The sequence below is a fragment of the Maylandia zebra genome, linkage group LG7 (genome assembly GCF_041146795.1).
Source record: "Maylandia zebra isolate NMK-2024a linkage group LG7, Mzebra_GT3a, whole genome shotgun sequence".
Taxonomy (NCBI): domain Eukaryota; kingdom Metazoa; phylum Chordata; class Actinopteri; order Cichliformes; family Cichlidae; genus Maylandia; species Maylandia zebra.
The window spans coordinates 5537039-5560821 of NC_135173.1; the positions used below are offsets into that span (position 1 = coordinate 5537039).

At 42.0% G+C, this 23783-nt stretch overlaps 1 protein-coding gene across 1 annotated transcript in view; it reads left to right on the forward strand.

Moving 5' to 3' along the window:
- Positions 1-23783, forward strand: part of b4galnt4a (beta-1,4-N-acetyl-galactosaminyl transferase 4a) — a 149046-nt gene continuing 125263 nt past the window's right edge. Inside the window, exon 1 of the mRNA XM_004563378.5 lies at positions 1-1595. Within this exon, the coding sequence (XP_004563435.2) occupies positions 1454-1595 (142 nt within the window). The 5' untranslated portion in view covers positions 1-1453. The remainder of the gene's footprint in view (positions 1596-23783) is intronic.

Here is a 23783-nt window from a genome sequence, read left to right on the forward strand (position 1 = left end):
TCAATTGATGGGCGTACTGAGCTGTGCAGGGACTGGAGATACCCTCCTTCATTGTAGCAAAACAAAACCATGTTCTCTCCCGGTTATTCCTCAGCTTGTTGCTGGGCTCTCCGCGACACCCTTCCTGGACCTCAGCTGGTTTTTATTTATTTATTTTTTTTACTCCCAGTGCTCGTTGACACGCAGGTCTGATGATGCTGTTGCGGCGTTTTAATGGGAAAAAAAGCTCATGAGAGAAAAAACAACACAAGGTAGTGCATCCCAGCAGTGCCACGTATTGTGCTTATTTGTTTAATCCTGGTGAAGTGCTCGCTCGCTTGTGGTCTTTCTTGTGTTAATTGTGCAGTCGGACAGTGCTGCTAGCCTACTTTGGGAGAATGAGGTAAAAAAAAAAAAAAATGCACCTGCCGTGAAGACAACGGAGAAACCAGAGCACATGGGCATCTCTTCCCCGGACCTCAAATTATTGCACAGTCGCTTTTGAGTAACCCACCTTTGTTACGCCGCCATGGAGCAGTTTTTTATCTGCATCTCGTAATATTTACTCGTCGCTGGGCTTTAAACCCACCCGAGTACGAGGATGACAGCTGATCGCCCCTCCTCTCCCCGGACTTCAATAAAAACGCGCTCCAGCTGAACGCGCTGCCATCGATTGGAAGCCAGGCTCTCTGTGTGCGCTGTGTTTAACAATAGATGGAGCGCGGAGGGTTGTGACATTTGGCCGATTGCCACCCTGACCTTTCCCCCCTTCCTAGTCCAGTTACCTCGAGGTTTCTCTGGCAGTAGCCCGCGTTTCACTGACGGCCACTTCACTTCATTTGTGCTCGGCGGTAAAAAGATTAAATGACCCACCTGCAGAAATGCTAAGTGCGACCACATCTCCTCTCGGAAACTACACTTCTCCTATTACTCTTTGATACTTTGCGCTAAAGCCGTGGTCGTGGATGATCCTCGAGTAGCCGATAAAACCGTCGTGGTGTCAGCATGGGCTTGAGCTTTAGGGGATTTGCGTAGATTATCGTCGGACTGCTATTTTATTCCCACGGTCGCAGAACTCAGCGGCTTTTGATCCGCAGTCCCTTTTTCCTCCGCTTCCTCTCGGACGCCTGTAAAACTCCAGCAGGGAAGCCTGAACCCGCGGTTTTCGTGTAGGGGAGGGGAGACAACGGACTGCATTCATAAACGATGACTGCCACGGAGGTGTTTGCTACCAGATCTGAGGATACAACGAGTTTGGCGCTGCTGGCACCCCGTGGATGTGGGAGGACGAGACGCGCATTGGGGCTGTAGTTAACACTCGCAGGGATGCCGTCGCTGTAACTGGGAGAGGTAGTCCTTCAGCAGAGGCGCGAACAGCCCAGAAACACAACACAGCAGCGCCCGAACAGTCAGCAGCCTTCTGGACTCGTTTTAACCATCTACCGGGCGCCTACCGGAGGATGTTTCAGCGAGGATGCTGCGCTTCCCCGTGAAGAAGATCCGGAAGCAGTTCAAGCTCCTGCTGCTGCTGGTACTGCTCACCTCGGCGGTTTGGTTCACTTACCTGCACATCAACCAGGGCAAGACTATCAAACTACACTTCAACTACGGAAAAGGTAGATTTTTTAAGAGAAACCTGTCTGTTCGTTTCATGCAAGTTTTCTAAGAGGAGTACCGGAAACAAACATTTAACAATCATTTTATGAAAACTGTTTTAATCATTAACTAAAGTAACACTGCTATAAAGTTAACACCTAGAATAGCGAGCTCCTGTAGGATGGGTAGGAAAAGTAAGATTTTAATGCCATACAGTCTCTAAACAGTCACATAGTTGTAGCTCAGATGTTTTCATGAAACAAACGCTCTTCTGGCTTTGACACATTGCTCTCCTTTGTTTGCTGTGATCGGTAGAACCTGATCTACTACAACAAGTAACACAGAGAGAGTCGAGAGCATGTCTTATAAATTAGCCAGAGCTTTTTTTTCTTTCTCTAGGCTAAGAAAAAAGCACCTGTTTATGTGTCCTGGTCCAAAGTCAGGCCCTCACCTTCAACATCAATAATCAAAGTGGTGCTTGTGAAGGTGGCTTCAGAGGTCACAGCAACGCCTGAAAAATATTAGAAGGTGGGCAGTGCAGCGAGAGGCACATTTCCACCTGCTGCTGTTGTGCTTCTTATTACCAAGGCTTGATTGCGTTTATCCACAGTGCACAGCAGTAGCGGCTGGCTGTAACAGTAGATGATGCTGAGCATTACAGGAATGGCTGATGATAAAAAGTACTGGAACTAATACACCACTGGCGAGCCTACTTCAGATTTAACGCTGGGTGCTGGTGTGCCTGTATCTCTTGCAGCTGTCTGTGTAAAGTGATATGCAATAATTATGATGTCCTTGAAACTGTGGGCACCGTCTGTGCACATGCACACATGGCTGATTGACATACAAGGATCATTCCATTGTGTCTGATCTCAGTGCTGGGGTTTCCCCAGTGACAGACCAGATATAGTTTATGATCATGAGAATCCTGAATCATATGGAGGGCTGGAGACTGCCAATATCATTTATTTACTGCTGCTAAGTTAGTTGTAAAGTTGCGTCAGGGCTTTGAGTGTAAATGCCCAGCAAAGTATTCCTACACTGACTCTTTTATGAAGCAAATATTATTGTACTCTGCAGGTTTACTGCAGATCACTCAAGGAATAAAAAAAATGCATATTAAACTGCTGTTTTCACAAAGGTTACATTTATTGAAAATATTCACACTCGTGGTTTTGTATCCATAACCTGTGTTCACATATATGGAAGCTCTTCACTACCTGTGATTTATTTATTTATTTTTGCTATTGCTGCATGTCGTTCCCGATTTTGCATTAATTAGCCCAAGAGCATGACAGTTCCTTTCATTGAGTGAAATCACGGACCTCAGCACACACAGATATTTTCAATATACTTATGCTCGTCTTTTTAAGGGTTCCTTTAATAAACTGCCTTTGTGACGTGTCTGCTGCGGCTGTCTGGTGAGGAAGGAAGCTGTTATGCTTGCAGTGCTGATCTATGTGTCTAATTGACTGTCTTCCTTTTTAGTAGGCATCTGAGCAGGTCAACTTACTTAACCTCTTATGAATAACATGTCCCTTCTCGTACTAAGGGTTTCTAAGTGAGATGTAGCCATTACTGGAAATGGGGCTCTATGAAGTGTGTAAATATTCATATTGGGCTGCCAGTTTTTTTTCTTTTTTTCCCACGCAATCTTCAATTGATTCTTAGCAGTGAGGTGGGGCAGGTAGAAATAATGTAATTTCATTTTTGGCCTGATTACGACATTATTTCGATATGAAGTGACACTGGTAAATTTCCATTCTGGTCGTCTGTATTTTGGAGGAAATTAGATTTATCTTGACCCAATATTCTCCTTCTTTTTTTTTTCTTGTTCGTTCTTCATCATCCACTAGATGAAGTGTTACTGCCGTATGACCAGCAGGGCTTTGAGAAACAGAAGCATGAAGAGCCCAGCGGAGGCCATTCCAGCTTAATTGTGACTAATGTTGTGAGAAGCTGTATCACCATAGTTTCTCAAAAAAGCAGAAAAGTGAGAATCCAGTTTGAACATGGAAACAGAACGGATGAACTCTGTCTGATGAGAGTCTTTGTGTTGCAGAGAAAGAAAAGTGCTCTCAGTGGGTGCTGGTGGCCTTGAGCAAGATTCTGTTTTGGTTTTACCCAGCGACTTACCTTTTGCGTGGCATAAGTAAACCAAATTATTCGAACGTTTGGATATTTTATCTGAGCTGTTTTTCACTGGTCTGCTTGGAGTGAGATGTATTGTCACTTGTGGAAAAGCGTTGTTCTCGTGCTGAAGGCAGGAGGTCGGACATGTGACGCCCACCTGCTCACTGGGAATTCACTGGGGTATTAACTGTGCTATTCACACATGGGCGCAGGACCTTGCGCAGGAGTGCTGGCATGTTAAAGATCAGCTCAGGTTCAATCTGACCGCATCTGCATTAGAAGTGTCATTAGGCCTCTTTGGTTCAGGGTTGTCGTCATTCAGAGCACTAAGTCAGCCACAACCGTGCTAAATTATTATACCACTAAATTATTAAATACAGGATGGATCTGTGTGATAGACCAGCGGCAACAGGGCGATGGGCAGTCCACTTAGGTTTTTTGTGATTTTTAAAGCTTGTAAGGTGGAAGCATGAAGTGAGCTATTGATTCTGTCACTATAAGCACATAGGACATGTAGCTTGTGAAGTGAGGGATAAAACATGAGTAGACTCTTTGTAGCGTTTTTCTGACCCTTTGGACTCTCTTTGAAAAAGGAACTGTTGGCCAAGAGGTTTTTTCTCATATCCCATTAGTAGTAGGGAATCTACAAACCCAACAATCTTTATTTTCTATCTTTATAATAAGATGATTGACTATGATATACTGAATAGACCAGTCAAAGAAATATTATTTTATTTTATTGAGACATTTGTAAATATATGAGCGTTACTTAGGGCATTTAATTGTATTTTCTTGAAAGCCATGCTAGCTGTTGCACCTATGATTATGACGAAAGCCAAAAGGTATAATTAAATAGTTTTATGACGGCACACTGGCCAGACTGGCCTTTATTTAATCTGAATTTTAATGAAGATGTGTTTTGGCAGGTAAATCAGCAGTGCATATTAGATGAGTGCCACATTTACCTAGCCACCCAGTCGTACAGCAGCCCCCCCTGTTTTCCAGCTTCAACAGGTCCACTGGAATGGGCGAGAAGGCAAAGGGGGAAAGCTTGCTGCTGCATACAGCCCTCTATTGATTAACTGCGATTACACACGCGGCGGTTCATGCATGTGCATACACGCAGCCACCCCTCATATAAACACAGATGTGGTGCCTGTGTTTGTCGAACGGCACATAATCCAAACATACCTTTCCTTGCATCACCGTGGATAAAGAGGAAGTCGAAGAGGAGGAAATCTCAGGATTTTCAACAGCTTGACTGCTTGGTTGCCCATGGAGACAACATATGGGAAAGGCGCATGTGGTGCTTGGCGCTTATTTTATGAAGACAAGTGCATTCATAGGTTTCCAGGAAGCATGAATCTATTAAATATCTAGATGGAATTTGAAATTAAAACAGACGCATCTTATAGATGCGTTGTCATAAAAATGTAATAAATCTTGAGGGGGGAAAAAACTAACCAAGTCACATACATAATCACATTCAAGCATTCAGATGTAGTTGCAGTTGGACATAAAGTTTGATTTAGCTTGTTGTTGTATCTCGGCAGCGGCAGGCTCAGGTTGGCTCGCTGTCATGGTAACCATGCCCTCCGGTGTCACTTTTCCTAATTTTAGCTCTTGAGGTTCTTATGGTTGGTCACTCTTGCACCAAACTGGTAACAGACACTGCTTTTACATGAAGGCCTGAAATTACCGAATACAAAAAAATAAAGAAGTGACTAGATAAAAATATATCCAATTAAAACAACATTAAAGTAAACATAGGCATTTATCAGTAATTTAAAATGTAAATGGTCCTTTGGAACAGTATTATTTGAAACTGTAGTGGGGTTTCACTTCTCTGTACAAGATTCTGACTGAATGCTGTCGTCTCTGTTGAGAGCCTCGGCTCAATCAAGCAGTAGTCGACACCTTAACACAAAAGGAATGACAGCGTCTTCATTTGTATAATGAGGTAAAATATGTAAATGTAAAAAAATTAATAAGTTAATAAATGTATTTGCACTCTATAGAGACTTTGTGATCTATCAGGATTTAAAATCTTAAACACATAGATAGCAGTTTTTTATTCATCATTTATTCATGTAGTGGTGAATATAATAATATATCTTCCTTTTCAGCTTTCTAAATAATGCAGTTATCCACAGTGCCCACTTGCACTTTGATAGTTGTTGGTAAAGAAGCAAACAAACAGAGATATACACCCTCTGCTTAGTAAAAAGCAGTTATGGAACTTTTTATAGTTTTATATCTTAGGTGTATTTTTTTTATTTTTATTTAGTCGAGCCCAGCGAGAGCGCAGTGTGCAGGTCTGCATCAGGTGAATGGTTTGAGCATGTTGAAGTGAGGGACAGGTGTGAACCCAGCTGGGTAGTTGGGATTTTAGAGATTGCTTCCACTTTGGTATCTTGTTTCTTTGCGAAAGAGCTCGGGCACTTTTCATCAAAGTAAAATCTGAAAGCACTGAGTTATGAAATTGCAGCCGGACTACTGTTGCAATTTATATTCTTGCAGTCCCACATAGAACTGTTTCTGAAGGTATACAAGCACATGATTCAATTTCCAGGTGGACGTTTGCTGTGATCTGAAAATTGAAAATGGAATCTCAAAATGTTCCTGCCTCTGTTCACCGTTATTGAGAGATAATTAAATGTAACAATTAACATTATGCATGAAACTGTCATTTAATTTGACATCTTATTCCATTTGAGTCATAGAAGTATACCCGTGTGGCATCTGTTAGATTGCGTCTTGGGAGCTGGGGTAACTGCCACAGGCTCAACCATGAATCTGCCCCACAGCTTATTTGTCCAACCCAGTAAATCTCTCTTTCTTTGGCTTATTCCGCAGCCAGGATAAACTGTTTCTGTAACAGCTCAGACTGCATCCTCGATGTGCTTCGGACGCGGTGAGATCTGCCTGTTAAAGGTGGAGACAAGAGAAGGATTAAGGGAGGGAAATGATACCCTACACCTTTGATGCGTTCAGTACATGAATTTGATTACATTTCCTTTTGCACACACAGTCAGAATTTGTGTATTTCCTCAGTAACACTTTTGGCTTCCTCTTGCAATTCATTTCGCATTTTCTTTCTAATGCTAAAGCAATTGCACAGTGCTGCTGGACAGAATGTAAAACAGCTCAAAGATATTTCACACTCAGCATGTGTTGCATTCACATGCCCACAGTGCATTTCATGACTCCTAAGTGTTGCATGTAAGATTTAACAGATGCGGATATAGAATTGAGAAATGAAAGAGGTCGGGTTGATAGGTCAGTGAAAAGCACTGGAAAAAACACAAGTCCAGAGTGTGTTAACCTCAGGGTTAATGAAATTTGTGTTGGCCTGCCTAACGAGCCACCATCAAGGTACCAGCTTTGCCCCATGCAGATGAGATCTCTGGCCCGCTGCCACAGCTTTGCCGCAGGAGATTTGACTGTGTATGTGCAAGAGTAAGCGAGTGAAACAGAGAGATTTTGTGCAAAAGGGAGCAAGTGTGTATGTGTGATGTAGTCTGTTTTTTCTATTTCTTTTTTTTCTTTTTGCGTGTGTGTTTTTGCATGTGTCTGTGAGTGCACACCTCCCCGCTCTCGCTGCCGTCTGCACTTTAGGCCCAGTGTTTAGCCGAGCAGAAGAGGAAGCAGCTGAATGATGGCACTGTCTGCCCACTGGCACGCTTGCTATGATTGGGGCGAGGTGGGGAGCCGGTTGGGGTGGGGTAAATTGGGGAGGAGCGACTGGGCAGAAGAAGGACACCCTTCTCATGCAACAGGTGGGACATGCAGCAGGATGCATCATGGGAGGATGTGGCTATGACTCATGACCGAAGCCATTTAGTGCTTCTGGTGCACATTCATAATAATCTGCCTGTGCTGTCCATGGAGCTCTGTATATACATCAGATTTGTGGCTCCTACCATTAGTCTGGGTCAAAGCTGCTAACTAGCTTTCTCTCTGGGTCAACTCAGCACAGTGGAGAGCTACAGAAAGGCATCGGAAACTTTCACCAACATTGCTTTATTCCTTTAGGAGGTGGCGAGCACAGCGTACAGCTGGATACTAACAGTTTACTCATACCGGGGCTGCTTAGACACACAAAATAGCTGCTGTAGCTACTTCTTTATGGGGCGATCGTGGCTCAAGAGTTGGGAGTTTGCCTTGTAATCGGAAGGTTGCCAGTTCGAGCCCCGGCTTGGACAGTCTCGGTCGTTGTGTCCTTGGGCAAGACAATTCACCTATTGCCTACTGGTGGTGGTCAGAGGGCCCGGTGGCACCAGTGTCCGGCGGCGGCTGTGTCTACAATGTACCTGCCATCACCAGTGTGAATGGGTGCATGACTGAATGTGTAAAGTGTTTTGGGGTCCTTAGGGACTAGTAAAGCGCTAGACAAATACAGGCCATTTACCATTACTTTTATCAGTGTGCTCTCACAGAGAGATGAGACTACCTACCGCTCACGCTAACTCATTCATCAACACATACATAACCACAAATACAAAAGAAAGGGGGTGGTCCCTCCCTTCCCAAAACATTGGACCTATGCCACAAATACATTGCCAGTCAGGCTACCTTCTTAAAGAAAGGCTTTTCCTGTAATATATAGAAACCTATTCAGGTGTAGCTAGATTATACAGCGGGGGTATCTAATAATTCTCCAATCACATTGTTAAACAACGCCATTAAGATTTAATTAAGACCAATTTCCTCAGCAGAGACTCGTAAAAACCCACACAATTTGGACAATTTAATAGGACACAGCTGTGAGACACAGGGGAGGTAAGTTTGAATCAGAATGAATTGGTGAGTTTAAGAAGTGAGAAACGGAGAGAGAGAAAAGAGCGAGAGCCAGAAAGACAGATGTCAGGTGGGAGTATCGACTGTAGACGATCGTGATCCCTGTCGTGATGGGATTTGTCAGTTTCTTCCGTGCTCAGGTTTGGTTCCGCTTTTTACTCCCCACCTCTGCAAAAAGTATTTTCTTTCATGGGGTTTCTGTGCCGTGTTGGGGCTGTATCAGCTTTGGTGTTTCCTTACTGTAAGCGATCCGGACCTTGCAGGATTTCAATCAATCATCAAAGAGTGTGTGTCTGTGCGCTCCCTGCTGCTCAGAATGAGCTTTCTGTGGCGGTGGTTAATGGAAAAGGTCACCTCTCCCGGAGGCTGTGACGACTTGCAACAAAGGCAGGGAAGGGATCAGAGGAGAGAGATGGATAAACCTTGGAGATGGAATAGACTGACTTTATGGAGACAAAGGTGTTGGTTGCATTGTAACCAGCTTTGAGTGCTATTTTTTTTAAGCCCTGCAGAAAATTCCAGAAAATGGAAACACTTGATATGAAAGAGTAAATTGACTGAAGCTTGACTGTCCCTGCGTGCAACTCTCTTTGTAGTTTTCACTTGTATTCCCTGGTTTCTTTTGAAAGCACTGGCTTGCACATTTTTACTATTCATCATAAACTTATGAATATTTACAAGTGTGGGGAAGATCTGGAGGTGGGCTAGGAATTCATCAAATTTATGAAAGCTTCTCGGGTGAAGTGAGGGGGAGAGTCTGAGGTTTGCTTCACTCTGACATTTAAGGACTTTTCCCACCATTTAGATTACTATAAATCCTGCATTTTATGTGTGGCTATATATTTAAAAGGATAAAAAAAATGTGGCAGTTACGATAAGGTTCCTCACTGCTCCACAGTTGGTCTGATGGAGCTACCCTGCTGACAGCTTTCAAATATGACGCTTTTGTAGTTTTGTAACTTTTTGCTTCGTTAAGCTGAATTATAAAGGTTCCTCTTAAGGTTTTTTCCTTTCTACATTGTCATATTTTATATCCGTCTCCCTCTATGTATAATTTATTTATTTATTTTTGGTTACGTGTTGGAGTGCCAAAGGAGACAGGACATGAGAGCAAGAAAAAGAGAGAGGACGAGGGCTGCACTTTGTCATTCTTTTGTCTTTTGTCTCGAAGGCCTGCTGCCCAGCTTGATTCACAAAGCAGCTTGATGTGAGCCGCTTTGTGAAGGAGCGCGGCATTGCTCCCCGAGGCCTGTTAAACACTGTTCCCATTTTCCTATTGTGGCCGGTCATGAGGAAAGGTATTCAAGAGCAAAGGAAAGTTTCCAGTTTACTCTGGGGCTCTGTTTGTGTTTGCATAACTGTGCATGCTTGCTTTGAGTGGAGATCCGGCAGTGTGCACTGAATTTTAACATCCCTTCACTAACCGAGCTTTTTAATTTGCTATCATGTAATGGCCAAAATTTATTTGAGTTTTTCCCTCTTTTCTGAGCCTCAGTTACACTAATCCTGCTGATTCAGCTGTATAAGAGGATAAAGCTCAAAGCCACGGAAGTGGACGTTAACGTATGTTGCAAGATTCCTTTTCAAATCTTTTTTTTAAATTCTTTTATTGATAACTTTTGATTTTCAAGAGCTGCTCTTCTTCTAGCTGTATACAAGAAGATATAAAGCACGCTGTCATGCTGAAAGCAGAGAAGCAAGAACATGGTAAACAAGCTGAGCAGCTAGACGTTTTCTGCGCACACTCGACCGTTTATAGCCGTAATTTTTTTAAACAGTTATAAAAAGGATCTTTCTTGAAGTAAGAATGTGTCAGAGCTTTAGAGGATTACATTATTTTTTAAAGTAAGCCAGTGCAATACTCACCATGTTAGCTGAATTCAGTATACTTTTTCATATTGTTCTCCACACAAAAACCTTTCACGAGTGAATCTTTATGCATTTATATATTAAAAAAACTTCTCACTCAACATATCTTGCTTGGATGTTTTGCAGTGTAATACAAAATGTAACCCTCCCCCCAACTCAAACTAAATCAGGGAGGTAATATTTAACTGTCAAAGCTAGATTTTCGCCACCTTGGAACTGCATCCTTAATAGGCCACTTCTCTCGCCTACGGCTTCAACCGATGTGAATTACCTGACCGAGTTTGGGCCAAGTTGTCTTTTCCATTAGATACCGAATGAGAAACTCACTCACTCTTAAATTTCAGCACCCACTGTATCAGGCAGTTTTCCCAGTATCCAACACGGTAAAGGCTGCAGCTGAAGGCACTGCTATAAATTCCTTCCTCCAGGACAAAACGTCACGCTGAGCCTTCAATATCTAACTCGGCGGAATATCAATGCTAAGAGCCGTCTGGCTTGTCATCCGGGATTTTCCTTCTGCTAGCTCTAACAGTATAAAAGCAACAGCAAAAAGACAAGGATAGCAAAGGATAGCAAAGGCATATAAAATAAAGAGAACTAATTATCTTAAAATAATTTTTTATCAAAGCACACGTCTGAACAAAACATTTGTTCTCTTAGTGTTATTGCTCACTCGTAGGACGGTGCCCACTGGACATCCTTAAAAGCTCATCTCACAGAGGTACATCTTATGTCACCATGCTTTCTTCCACCTCCTCCTCCACCCTCTTATCTGCCATTTCCCTCCTGCTTTTACATTTTCTTCTTGCTTCTCTTTCACTTCTGTCCTCTGTGGGAAAGCAAAAAATAAAAATAAAATGACACATGCATCTCCACTCCCTGTTTTTACATCCGTTTTTACATTTGCAAATGAGACGTGGGACAAATGCTAGCTTTCCATCCAGGTGCATTTGGCATGGAGATTCACCTTCTTCAGCAGAGCAGAATGATTCAACTCTATTATCTCTCTGTCAAAGAGGCTGCTGCTACCTGCCCCGCCGGTGGAAATGAGGTATTTTTACATTTGTTGGGGAGGACAGGAGAACTGGCAATAAGCCGATGGGTATAATGCATTGGTCTAGCACTTTTTTTTTTTTTCTTCAGATCATGTGATCTTGTTCTAGATCACAAAGAAGAAGGAGAAAGCAGCCAAGGCCTTGTATATGTTTAGTGCTGGAGGACATATAGCAATATTTCTAATGTGCTGCATTTAATGTGGGTCTGGCAAGTAGATGGATAGATCTGTTTGCATATTGTGTGTGTTTATACACTTGTACACTTGCATATAACAAGACGGATGGTTTCTTAATTCAAAGCAGGTTGTGTCTTTGTTTGTGGAATTATTTGGCATTTTGCTCAGAGTGATGCAGAGTTCACGCTTTATTGTGCTGTGCATTAGAAATCATTCAGTCCATACAAATAAATGCGTGGCTCCTGGCTCACCTCTCTCCAAAATAAAAACAATAGGAACTGGCAAGAGAAATTATATGCATGTATAAAACTGCTAAAAGGGCATTTAAAGTAAAAACAGCAGTGACATTATAATATGCAGTAGATGTTAATATATGCACTTTGTCATGTTAGAGCGTGGCCTATACATCAGGATATATGATTCAATTTTTATTAAAAAAAAAAGGCTGTGTGACTTACTAAAGGTCACACTTTTAATCTGAACAATAACAATCATGTCCTGTTCAAAAGCTTAGTAAATGTGGCCGGCGAAGACGAAAATAAATAAACGAGCCCGCTGTCATGATGACTGTTGTCACACTCTTCAGGGGTTGCCCTCTTATAATATAATATCGTTGTGCACTCGGCAGCAAAGTGTGACTAACTGCTTTTGTCTCCCTCAGACCAGAGTGTGGATGTCAGCGTTCTGCTTTAGAAATAAACCAGTTTGCAGCTGGAAGAATATTCCCGCGCAATCTCCAGACATCTCTGTTGTTTTCAGCTTAATAGAATCGAGTATAATCATGAGTGACAACAAAGCGTACTTGTGTAACTCACAGATATTTTTTGAAAAAAGAATTTTAAACGGCAAAATAATTACTATTACATTGACTGTTAGTTGTGTTTGCCGAGTCATTTTGCAGCTTGTCACACATGAACAAAAGCTTTTATCAGACTTTTTGTTATTATTTTTTAATTTTTTTTTTGTTAAAACTGCTAAGCTGTAGGCAAAAACTGTGTCAACGCCTCTTCCAGAGCCAGTGTCCTTGTCAGGAACTCAATTCCCAGCTTAGTGTCGATGTTTTTATGCATAACGTTTTGCAGTTTTGTACCTTTGTGGATCTTTTTTGAATGCGCACGCCTGAGGGTAAATAGGAGACTTTTTGTTTGCAACAGTTTTCCATACCTAACAAGCTCATGTTAGTGATGGAAAAATTGAGTGTGGGATTTGACCCTTCTGCAAATAGGGTCAATGCAGCAGGATAACACACACATAGACCTTGTATTCTCCTCTCTATCGCCCTCTCATTTTTTTTCTTCTTTGCTTAGAATTGGAGGATTGCTGATTATATTGCCTCTCCACACTAATCTGCTTTCAGGTCGCACATTTGTAAGGTGAAACACACACTCTCACATACGTGTATCGAATCTGCACGCAAAGAGGAGTAATTTGTTTTTCTTTGAGTGCCCTTAAAACTAGCTGCTGCTCTGGGGGGAGAAAAAAATCATCCAATCAGCAGAGCATCCTTGATGTTAAGCCGAGTCGTCACAGATTGAAGTGGATTCTGCTTGTTACCCTGATCAGACAGACATGCTCATTCAGGTGAAGGCTTTGCTCAGCTTGATTAGGTTATAGAAACGTTAAATAGTTTTTTACACTGTCAGAGCTGTTTGTACCTGTGGGAATCGCAGTTTGGACCCTCAGTTCGGTCTTCTTTACGTGTGTTTGCTGTACACGTTGTATGTCTGAGTTCAAGCAGGCAGCTCTCTGCTGCTGTGTAGCTATAGGTGCTGTGTATTGTCTATAATTTACTTCATGGTCCACGTTGTGATGTTTTAAGGGGGTTTGATGTATTATGCTTAGATGCAATGACCAGAAGATAAAAAGGATGATTCTTGTGTCCTCTTCATCATCCTGTGCCAGTGTTGGACTGCACTGCTGCTTTGGTGGCAAACACAAAGATTGGCACAAAAAGAGGGTTCTGGATTTGAATCCACGACTAGCTGGGGCCTTTTCAGTGTGGAATTTGCATGTGTGGGATCTCTCTGGGTACTCCAGTTTCCTCTCGCACTCATATATTTTAGGGTAATCGGTGTGAATGTGAGCATGAATGGCTGTCTGTCTCTCAGTGGTAACCCTGCAAATAGACTTGCACCTTATTCAGTTTCAGTTATGCTTAGAGGTACAATCATTTCTTTTTTGAATTTATTTAACAGGAAAGAAATAATGTAGTACTCATAAATCTACATTAATTAATGTGTAATTATGTCTTCCAACAAACTGACATATTCTCAGAAATGCAAACTATTAAGTTTATGTAGCACTGGCTTGTGGAAGAGGTCATGTTGCCCTGCCATCAGTCGTCATACAATCTTGGAGATTGACATCACCGTTCCACCTAATCCCGTTTTGTGTATGCAGCTAGAGACCACTGAGAGGCAGAGGGGCGGGTAACTCATAGGTGTTCAGTTGCCGTGGAGGCAAATTTTAATTTGTGTCTGCACCTTCAGACTCAAGATATGAAAGATCTGAGTTAAGAGAAAACGCAGGAAAGAGAGACGTGATCAGCGTTGAGATAAAATGAGGGTAAATATTGGCACAGTAGTCTTTCCCAGATGAAAGTAGCTGCAGAGAGAGAGGGGTGGATTTTAAAGGTGATTCAGCAGTTGCCTGCTTCTGCTCGACGGGTAGATATTAGGGGTGCAACGATATTCGTATCGATATTGAACCGTTCATACAGTGCTTTCGGTTCGGTACGCATATGTATCGAACAATACAACATTTGTAATTTATTTTATCAACTTTCCTTCTGACTATGCTGTCTGTGTTGAGCGCTCAGTGGATCTGCGCTCGACTACTCCGCCTAGGCTGCGCTGTCGAACGCAGATTCACTGAGCGCTCAACACAGACAGCATAGTCAGAAGGAAGAGCGCAGGGCAAGCTAGCAAGACAGAAGTTAAGCTCTCCTTGCAACATGGACCCCCCCCCCCCCCCCCCCCCCCCCCACCCTCATTCAGATCTGGCGTTTGGAATTATTTTGGTTTTCATGTGATACCCTGAAGGTAAGCGAGTCATGGACTAAAGTAAAACAGTATGTTGGATGTGCCATGCAATGCTCAATTACCTAGGTGGGAACTAGTGTGTTAGCGCAGTTAGCTCGTTAACGTGTTGGCCGTCCAGCCCCATGCACAGGGCGATGGGCGGTAGCTCGTTAACGGAGATGGAGATTTGCTGTGTTGTGGCGTTAAGGTCATTTCAACGAGATTAACCTGAAAGCACTAGTGGGAACACAACGAATATGACTGCACATTTACATCATCCTAGTGCAAAGACAAAAACAACAAGCATGCTACTAACTTTAGCCGAGTCATTTAGACAGCTGTTAGCACATGATTCTCCTTATGCTGCTGAGAATATAGCCCAGAAGAAGCGGATAGTATAGCTTTTATTTTGGAAAGAGGCATTTCTCTGTAATAAACTCTCTTTTCCAAAGATGAGTGATTCCTCAATCAGATACAGGGCTCGCAAAATCGCTAGCCCGACGTCCTGGGGCTAGCGATTTTTTTTCAGACGGGCTACCCTGCCCGTCGGGCTATTGTAGGAAGGAAAAATCTATGTCAATGCTTTTGCATTCTTTCGGAAATGTAGCTGGGTAATTATGTCATTGGCATCGGTGAGCCACTGTCAATATGTGACATATTGAAATCGCGTTTGAATTTGCGCTTGTTTTTTTGCTTTCACTTTGCAATCACGCGAACTGTGTATAGAGAGCGACAGCACTGATTGGTGAGTGATGATAATTTGCGCACCAATTCCTCTGACGTTGTCTTATCAATCGTTAGCTTACTATGCAAACATGACAAGTGAAATCTCCCGCAGCAAGCTTAAACATGTGAGGTTGATCGTGCAGAGAATCGCTGAGCATTATGTGAGTGCGTAAAAGCAGCAGGATATATATTGTAGCGGATCAGGGCTGTTCGGGGTTCTGTTTGTACAGTTATGTTTTGTTTATGTTGCCATAGTGACGGGTGACGCCCTCTCGCTGCGACGGTGTGTCCTTCCGGGGTCAGAGGGCGCCCTGTGTGTTGTTGTTGCTGTGCTGTTGCCGCGCTGAGCAGTTAGCTAGCGGCAGTGTTCTTCTGCAGATGTCAATAAACGGCTGTGCTCCCTGGCTAGCTCACGGGAAGCAAGACCAAACGATACCTCCGTCTCCTCCTTGTCTGAGCTCGCCACAATATTTTAGTTCTGCTGAGCCAAATAAGACAGGTCAGGGTGAAGAAGTGACAGCCAAAGAAAAACTTACCACAAAACGGAAAAGTTATGACAAATCAGACTATAAGGCAAAAAGAAAGTGCAGCTTTATGGTTTCATGGACAAAAGAATTTCTGTGGCTGCAATATGACAAGCGAAATAACCAGGGCTGCACATAAGTGGTCCGCAGGTGCGCATTCGCTGTCAAAATAAAAAACGGGCACAAGATAAGAAGTTGCAACGCGTGTTTGCATACATAAGATTTTCAGGAGGAGGACAGACATTTGTTTAGAACTCTTAAAGATGTCGAAGAAGCTCCTTTAAGCAATTACTGTGATGTTCCTCCACCTCCAAAGAAATGTCAGAAGGAGTCCGAACCACAAAAGAAGCACGTATTCTCGGAAAAGTAGTTGCAGGAGGTGAGCTGGCTTCAAACAAATGATGAACGCACAGAGATGTGGTGCGGAATGTGCCGTGAAAATTTAATAAATGACAAATTAAAAAGGCATGAACATTTTTTTTGTATCGAAAAAATATCGAACCGTGACACCAAAGTACCGAACCGAACCGTGAATTTTGTGTATTGTTGCACCCCTAGTAGATATGTAGCATCTTTGATCTTTTTGTTCTGTAGCGGCCACAAAAGTATAAAGCTTTTGATTTGGGAGGAGTAAGAAAACAGAAAACAGAATTCGGTTCACTGCAGTCGACTGACATGGGTGAGGTCTTCCAAACGGTACCTTTAAAAACTAAAGCCTGGTTAACAAAAAGGTTTCTTTTCACACCATTTTTTAAAAAATCTGAAATGTGAAGCCTGTGTGTCTCTTTCAGTTTCCCACAGTGTGGGTTTTCCACTTCGGGTTGGTCTTTCTGCAGGTGGTGGCCTTCCATCATTTCAATGTGCCAAGACATGCAGCTCTCTCACTCTGTCTCTCTCACCCTTCACCTCTTGCTGTCTGTGCTACAGTGAGAGAATGCTGCCTGTGTGCGATGCTTCCAGAGAAAGTAGCACCTGTGTCCTGCTGCAGGCTGCTTTCCCTCTGGGTTTGATATTATCCTTGTTGGTACCCACACACCCACACACCCAGCCGCACTCATGTCCTCCGCTATATCCGTCCCCTTTATTCAAGCACTCTGTGCTCATTCATATGCTGCGGGGGATTCCTATTTTGCTGCCTTGATTCTATTCCTTCCGGGGTTGTGGGAGCCCGCACCTGTGGGGTACTACACACACACACAGATATTTGTGGGTAGAATTTGCTTGCATGCCTCCTATTTAAACTGCAGGGAACCTAACTCTGGAAACATTAACATTTGCCCTCTCAGTTCCAGCTGCGAGGAAAATAGGTGCATGAGCTGTGGAGCGGGCAACGTGACAAGTAGAAAAAAGAGAATATTATCAGACTCCAGTTGCCAAGAGATTTCTTTTAAAAGAGGATCAATGTGAACTCTGCATATTTTACAAACCTACAGACCCGTTAAGCTACATCAAACTGAGGTTTTATTCCATATCAAAGGGAATAAAATTGTTCTCCGCCATAAAGCGAAGCTTTGTACTGTTAAGGTTGTCATAAATGGGTAGTGGGATCTGTGGACATCAGTGGAGAAAACTGAAAAAGTGCTGAACATGTGGGGAAAAAGGGCATGTTGGCTTTCAATGTGCTGAAATTGGCATATAGAAGAGGTCCGTATGCACTGAGTGAGCAAGTGTTTCTGTGTGCTCACGGTATTATCTAAATGACAGTAAAGCCAAAGCTTGTATCAGCTTTCTACTGCTACATTTTCCTGTCAGCAGCTTGACTCACACAGCTACATGTGAGTCAGCTGACACCTCACCCCAGTGAACAATACACACTCGCACACAAAATACTGTCCTCACATCCACACATGGCAGTGGCAGTAGCCCAGCCACCCTTGGAAGATGAATGAACTGGACATTAGTTTAAAAGTCAACCTAAAAATGAAATCATCGTTCTTCTCTCTGTCCACCATCCTACTAACACTATGTGGTTGTTTATACTTGACTGAGCATCTCTGGGAGTCTGGCCTCGCAACCTCATCCTGTTAGCTCAGACAAGCTTGCAGCCCTCAGCAACTTCAGTGCCGTATTCAGGTCAGAGCAAAACACAAACCTCCCCTCTCAGATTTAAGCACCCCGGTTATTTATAAGAATTACTTATTTTATTATTATGTAAGAAAAACAGAAATGTGTAAATTATGGTCAGGCAGCTGAATTGTGCCTGGGAAATCACACCGTCAGTTGTTGGTGTAAATAAAGACACTTATGAATACATCACTATGGAGTTAAAGCTCTTTTCAGAATAATAGAAATTTCTTTTTTTTTTTGTATTCCTTGTCAACCCTTGTGCAAGAAAAAGAACAAAAAGACAGACACCCCCTGCTTCTCTCTGTTTGCAGAAGTCTGTTTTGCAGCCCTGGGGCTAAAAGGTCAAACATGAATACAGAGCAAGGAGTCAATCATTGGGGTGAAACTTTCATTTAGTCCAACTTGTAAACTCGTGAACTTCACCTGTTAAGGGAAACATGTCAGTTCGCGTCGCTCATTCTGTGGAGTCAACTTCTCCTTTGCCCTGCCTCAGGTAGTCATCACCTTCATTTTCCAAAATTACTTTCAGCAACTTGAAGAGAAACCGAGGTTTCTGTTCTGTATGGCTGTGGAGTAGAGTAGAAGATTGTTTCGGGGATTGAGAGAACAGAGCGTCAATACTAGGAGAGCAAGAAAAGAGGGTGAGAAGAGTAAGTAGCAGGTCAGTATTAGGTGAGTCTATTTTCCACTCAAAAATCTTTATAGCTATTTAAGACCTGGATTACTACCCGCCTGTGACCAGTGAACAATCAGAGCAGATTCTGTTTAACTTGCTATTCTCCCTGAATTTTTAAGAGCTCTGGGGAAGCCAGAGTAGTCTCTGCCTGCTGCCCCTCAGCTGACAACAAAGCCTTTGAAGTGACAGTGAGTATATGGGCTCAATGTACAATTTCACCTCTGAAGAATATGAAGCAATAATCTGGATGTAAACCTGAGCTGTCTGAAAAATCCCGCCGGTACCCTGGGAAATTTTTACTTCCTTTCTGCATTACCCTCTCAGCAGAGACTCTTAAAAATGCTTTAATGTCCTGGTGAAACCAACCCCAGTATATTTTTATGCTTTTGCTAGTTGAGAAAAGTGACTGCAGGAAGGGAAGCGTCTTATAAAATAAAAGGTTCTGGTTACATTGCATTATGACACATAAAGACATCTCATTATGTCATCTTGTTCTCCACACTGATAGGCTGTGCGATTTTCTTGTCATGCTCTGTGGTTTGACCGCTTATTTGTGAGACAGGAGAAAAGTAAAGAGCCACACACTTGTAGGATTAACTTTCTATTGACAAGAATATGTAAGCTTATGTAAGCGTCAGTGTGTAATATCATAATTCCTGGAACAGGATGGTAAAAACAAAATAAAATAAATAAGAAACTGATGTGCAGTCGGATGTTTGCCGGCACCTGCAAAATTTCCTTTCAGTTGCTTTTTTCCTTAACGTTCTGGAACTTTTCTTTTAAATGTCTTTCCGTTTGTGTTTAATCTCTCCCGGCATTTCTGTAGTGTTTTCCCTTTAAGTGTCTAATTGAGAGTTAGGCTGATTGGGGTGTCAGAAGGCTTTAGGACCACACAGACACATCTAGCCTACAGTGCTTTGCTGATACTGAATGGGTGTGCACACATGCAATCATGTGGTAACTAACATTTCCTTCGCGTCTGTCTGAGAGCTGAGATGTCAGGATATATTTGTGGTCCACATAATTAGACAGCTGTGTCTGCGTGTGCCTACGAATGTTTCTGGGGTTAAAAGAGATGGTTTTAATGACTACATTTTTTTTGCATTCCCATCTACAAATTTCCTTTTGCATAGTGACTTTGGTACACATCAAAGGCAACAACAAAATCACAAACAACAACGCAGGAAACAAAATAAAAAGGGGAGCTCTGCCACTACGCTTTGTTATTGCTTTCCTAATATCAGTAAAACAGGCTGTTCATATACAGCACAGGGCATTCAATCCTGAAGAAAAGTCACAAATTTCTCATTGATTACAGGAATCTCTTCTCCTGGCATTAATAAATCCCCCTAACATTTATGATTGAATATAAAAATTAAAGTGCTGTGAGGACGTATTTGCACTCTTTCTGGGGTTTTTTCTGGATATTTGCAATGCTCATCAAACATTTTTTAATATTTGACAAAGATAGTCTGAGTAATGAGAAATTTGCAGTTTTCAAATGGTGATTTCATTTATTAATGGGGGGGGGAAAGCCATCCAAACCTACCTGACCCGATGTGAAAAACCTGATAACTGCTGTGCCATCCTTGGCAGCAAGAACTGCTGTGATGACTGCAGTTGTGATAACTGACAGCAAGTCTTTCACATCAATGTGGAGGAATTTTTGCCAACTCTTCTTTGCAGAATTACTTTAATTCAGCCACACTGAGGATTTTCAAGCATGAAGGGCCTGTTTAAGGTCATGCCAAAGTATCTCAATTGGACTTTGACTTTGCTAAGCCATCCAAAGTGGTCTGCTTTTAAAAAAATAATAATTTGAGCTGTTCAAGGTGGACTTTGCCAGTGTTTTTGCAATCATTGTTCTGCTCCATAAACCCAAGTATGCTTCAGCTTCAGGGCAACTGATGGCTGAACATTCACCTTTAGGATATTTTTTTTTTCTTTGGCAGAGAGCAAAATTAATTGTTCATAACTCACGGCAAATTGTCCCGGTCCTGAAGCAGCAAAGGAGCTGCAGACCACCACACTACCACCACCACATTGGAGTATTTGTGGATGGTATATGCTTGGTTTTAGACCTGATGTAACGGTTTTAGACCTTTTTTAAAAATGTTTGAAACATAAACTGACCTTAACTAAGTTCTTTAGATGTTGTTCTCAGTTCTTTTAAGGCCCGAGTCCTTTATGCACTTTTGGAGTGATTTTGGTGGGCTGGGCACTCCAGGGAAGATTCAGCACTGTTACAGGTTTTCTCCATCTGTGGATAATGGCTCTTACGGTGATTCACTGGATTCTCAAAGATGTAGAAATGGCTTTGTAACCCTTTCTTGGCTGATATATGTCAATGAGTTTTCTTTGAACTCAGTGTTCCAAAATATGTGGTTACTCATGGTTAATTCATGAATTCAAGAGGGGGTGGGGGGTCATTTTTTCACATAGGTCAGGTTGATTTGAATGCCTTTTTTTTTCTTAAAAGAAATATCCTCTTGAAAACTTACCTTTGTATTTACTGAGTATCTGTTTGATATTAAATTTTGTTTAATGATCTGAAACATGTAAGTGTAAGGAAGGGATAACTACTTTCTCACAGCACCGTATCTATTTTTTAAGTTTGTTGTATTTACATGTGTGAGCCCCACTCACTCATAAGTTCTCACTGTGGGTCAGGAGTAAGGAAGAGAGAAAAACTAATGCAGAGAAAATGTTTTATTAGGGTCTAAATCTGGGCTCAAATGAATAGTGTGCATATGGAAAACAGGAGATTTGGACTTAATTGGGATATCATATCCCCCTATGCGACAAGCAATAGCTTTAGGCGGCTGGGGGATTCCCATGATGCACTGAGTGTTTCTTCTTCAGTTACCTTTTTCACTTGCTATGTGTTTATACACCTTTCTGCATTTAATTATCTGTTATTATTCATCTCTGGCTCTCTTCCACAGTATGTCTTTCTCCTGTCCTTATCCGCCCATCCCCAACCAGTCATGGCAGATGGCCCCGCCCCTCCCTGAGCCTGGTTCTGCTGGAGGTTTCTTCCTCTTAAAAGGGAGTTTTTCCTTCCCACTGTTGCCAAAGTGCTTGCTAATAGGGGGTCATATGATTGTTGGGGATTGTTTTCTTTGTATTATTGCAGGGTGTTTGCCTTACAATATAATGTGCCTTGAAGCAACAGTTGTTGTGATTTTGGCACTATATAAATAAAATTGAATTGAAAATAAAATTAAAGTTTTAGATAATTAAAAAAAAATATGAATCCCAGCTATCACTGTGTTTGTACATGTAGTTGAATGAATAAAAGTTCAGTGAAATTGCTGCTGATAAGCTTAACTAGCTTTTAAAAGCATGATTTTTGTTTTTAAATAAACCGAGAAGGCTAAACAATAATAGCATAGCATGCAATAGACATCCCACACATTTCTTTCACTGTAAAATCATATTTTTCTCAAAATTAAAATTATTATTCATTATAATTTTTCATTTTGCTTTTCAGTGCTTTAGTTTGTACACAAATACGTTATTTATTTTAATGTTTTTTTAAAAGTCTGTTAAGCTGCTTTTTACTGAGACATATCAAATCGCCTTTTCTTCACCACCCCATAAAGCATCCTTTTATTCTTTTTTACCAGCATGTTAGTGCAACAGCCGTTCTAGTTCATTTTTTATTTCAAAAATATTGAAATTCTCCCCTCCCAATATTCTCTTGAGCATCTGAGAGACAATATGGGGCTCAGTGAATTCCCGAACTCATAATCCAATTTCATAATTCACAATTCCCCTTTCCTACCCACTTGCCAAGGCGAGAGCAGCAGAAGCACAGAGGGGCATGCGCACTGACGTGTGGAACATCAGTGACTGTGAGCAGAAGACTCAGAGGTTTGTACAGCAGGCTGCTCTGACTGTGGCGTAAACTGCAGTGTAAAGAAAAAAAATGTTTTCTTCAGGTGACGTTCTGGTAATTGGACGTCCCTTATCTTCACTTCCGAAAATTCCGAAGTGACTGATTGAAAGTCTTTTTCACTTTCTGTACGTGAAAAAGGTTTTCAGCCTCTGGCAGCGGTGTAGGCAGTCCTCTTTATTCTTTATTCACCTGCTGCTTTGAATGGCGTGAAAGAATGTGTACACTCTTACTGCATGGATGGGATTTCTAAAAGTTAACCTGATTCTCGCAAATTCTCTCACCCGCAGCATATTTGTTTGCAAGCTACTTTATCTCATTATTACCTTGTGTGTGTATAATGTGTGTGAGAGGATGTGCATTTGTAAGCCTGGCCCTTGCTAAATCCGTATGTGGCCATGGCCTGTTCTTTGGCTCTGAACTTAAATGTCTTGGCGTCCGTTCATGGGTACACAAGCGTGATATTGAATCACACAAAGAGAGAGCGGGCTCTGATTTCCCTCCAGGGTCTGCCCTCTGTGGCCCCTTGTCGCCACCCCTCCCCCAGCACATTGGGTGGCAGCGAAACACGGCATGGCCAGAAGATGGAAACTCTGATGATGTAATGGAGAACCACGGGCAGCACGATGACACAATAATTCTCTCATAGGGGTTTTATTGCCACCCACAACAGCATAGCCAGTGGGTTCTGAGTAGATGGTATTTATCCATCTGTCCATCTGTAGACAGATTTTGTCTCGATAATAGCATCCCAACTCTGCAGGATGTTGCCATACTGCAGGTCAATTTGCCACTTCAGTGTTCTGGCTTTAATTTTTTCATGGCCTGAATCTTGTGCCAAATGTTTGGTTTTTAATTATTTAGGGGCAGTTTTTACTAGTGGAGCTTTTATTCACTTTTTTATTGTGTGATATCATTTTAATATTTTGTTTTATCCTGAGAAAATATTTAATCATGTTTCTTTTTTTATATATCACAGATCCTCCTGACTGTACAACAAGCCACTTTAAGCTTATATCAAGTCCTGTTTATACCACCCAGCATGAATAACAACACTTCAGAGGTGTGTAGTTGATATCAGAATGAGAGCTGAATACCACACTTGGTTTGATCTCAAGCTAGCCGTGCTTTTATTTAATATTAAAGCATCGATATATTTTTTTTTCAGTAAAGTTTGATAAGTCATCATAATGCTGTAGACTTTAATAGATGGAAAGATTAATTGTAGCTTTCAGTTTCCAAAAATAAGAAGATGCTGTTTGAA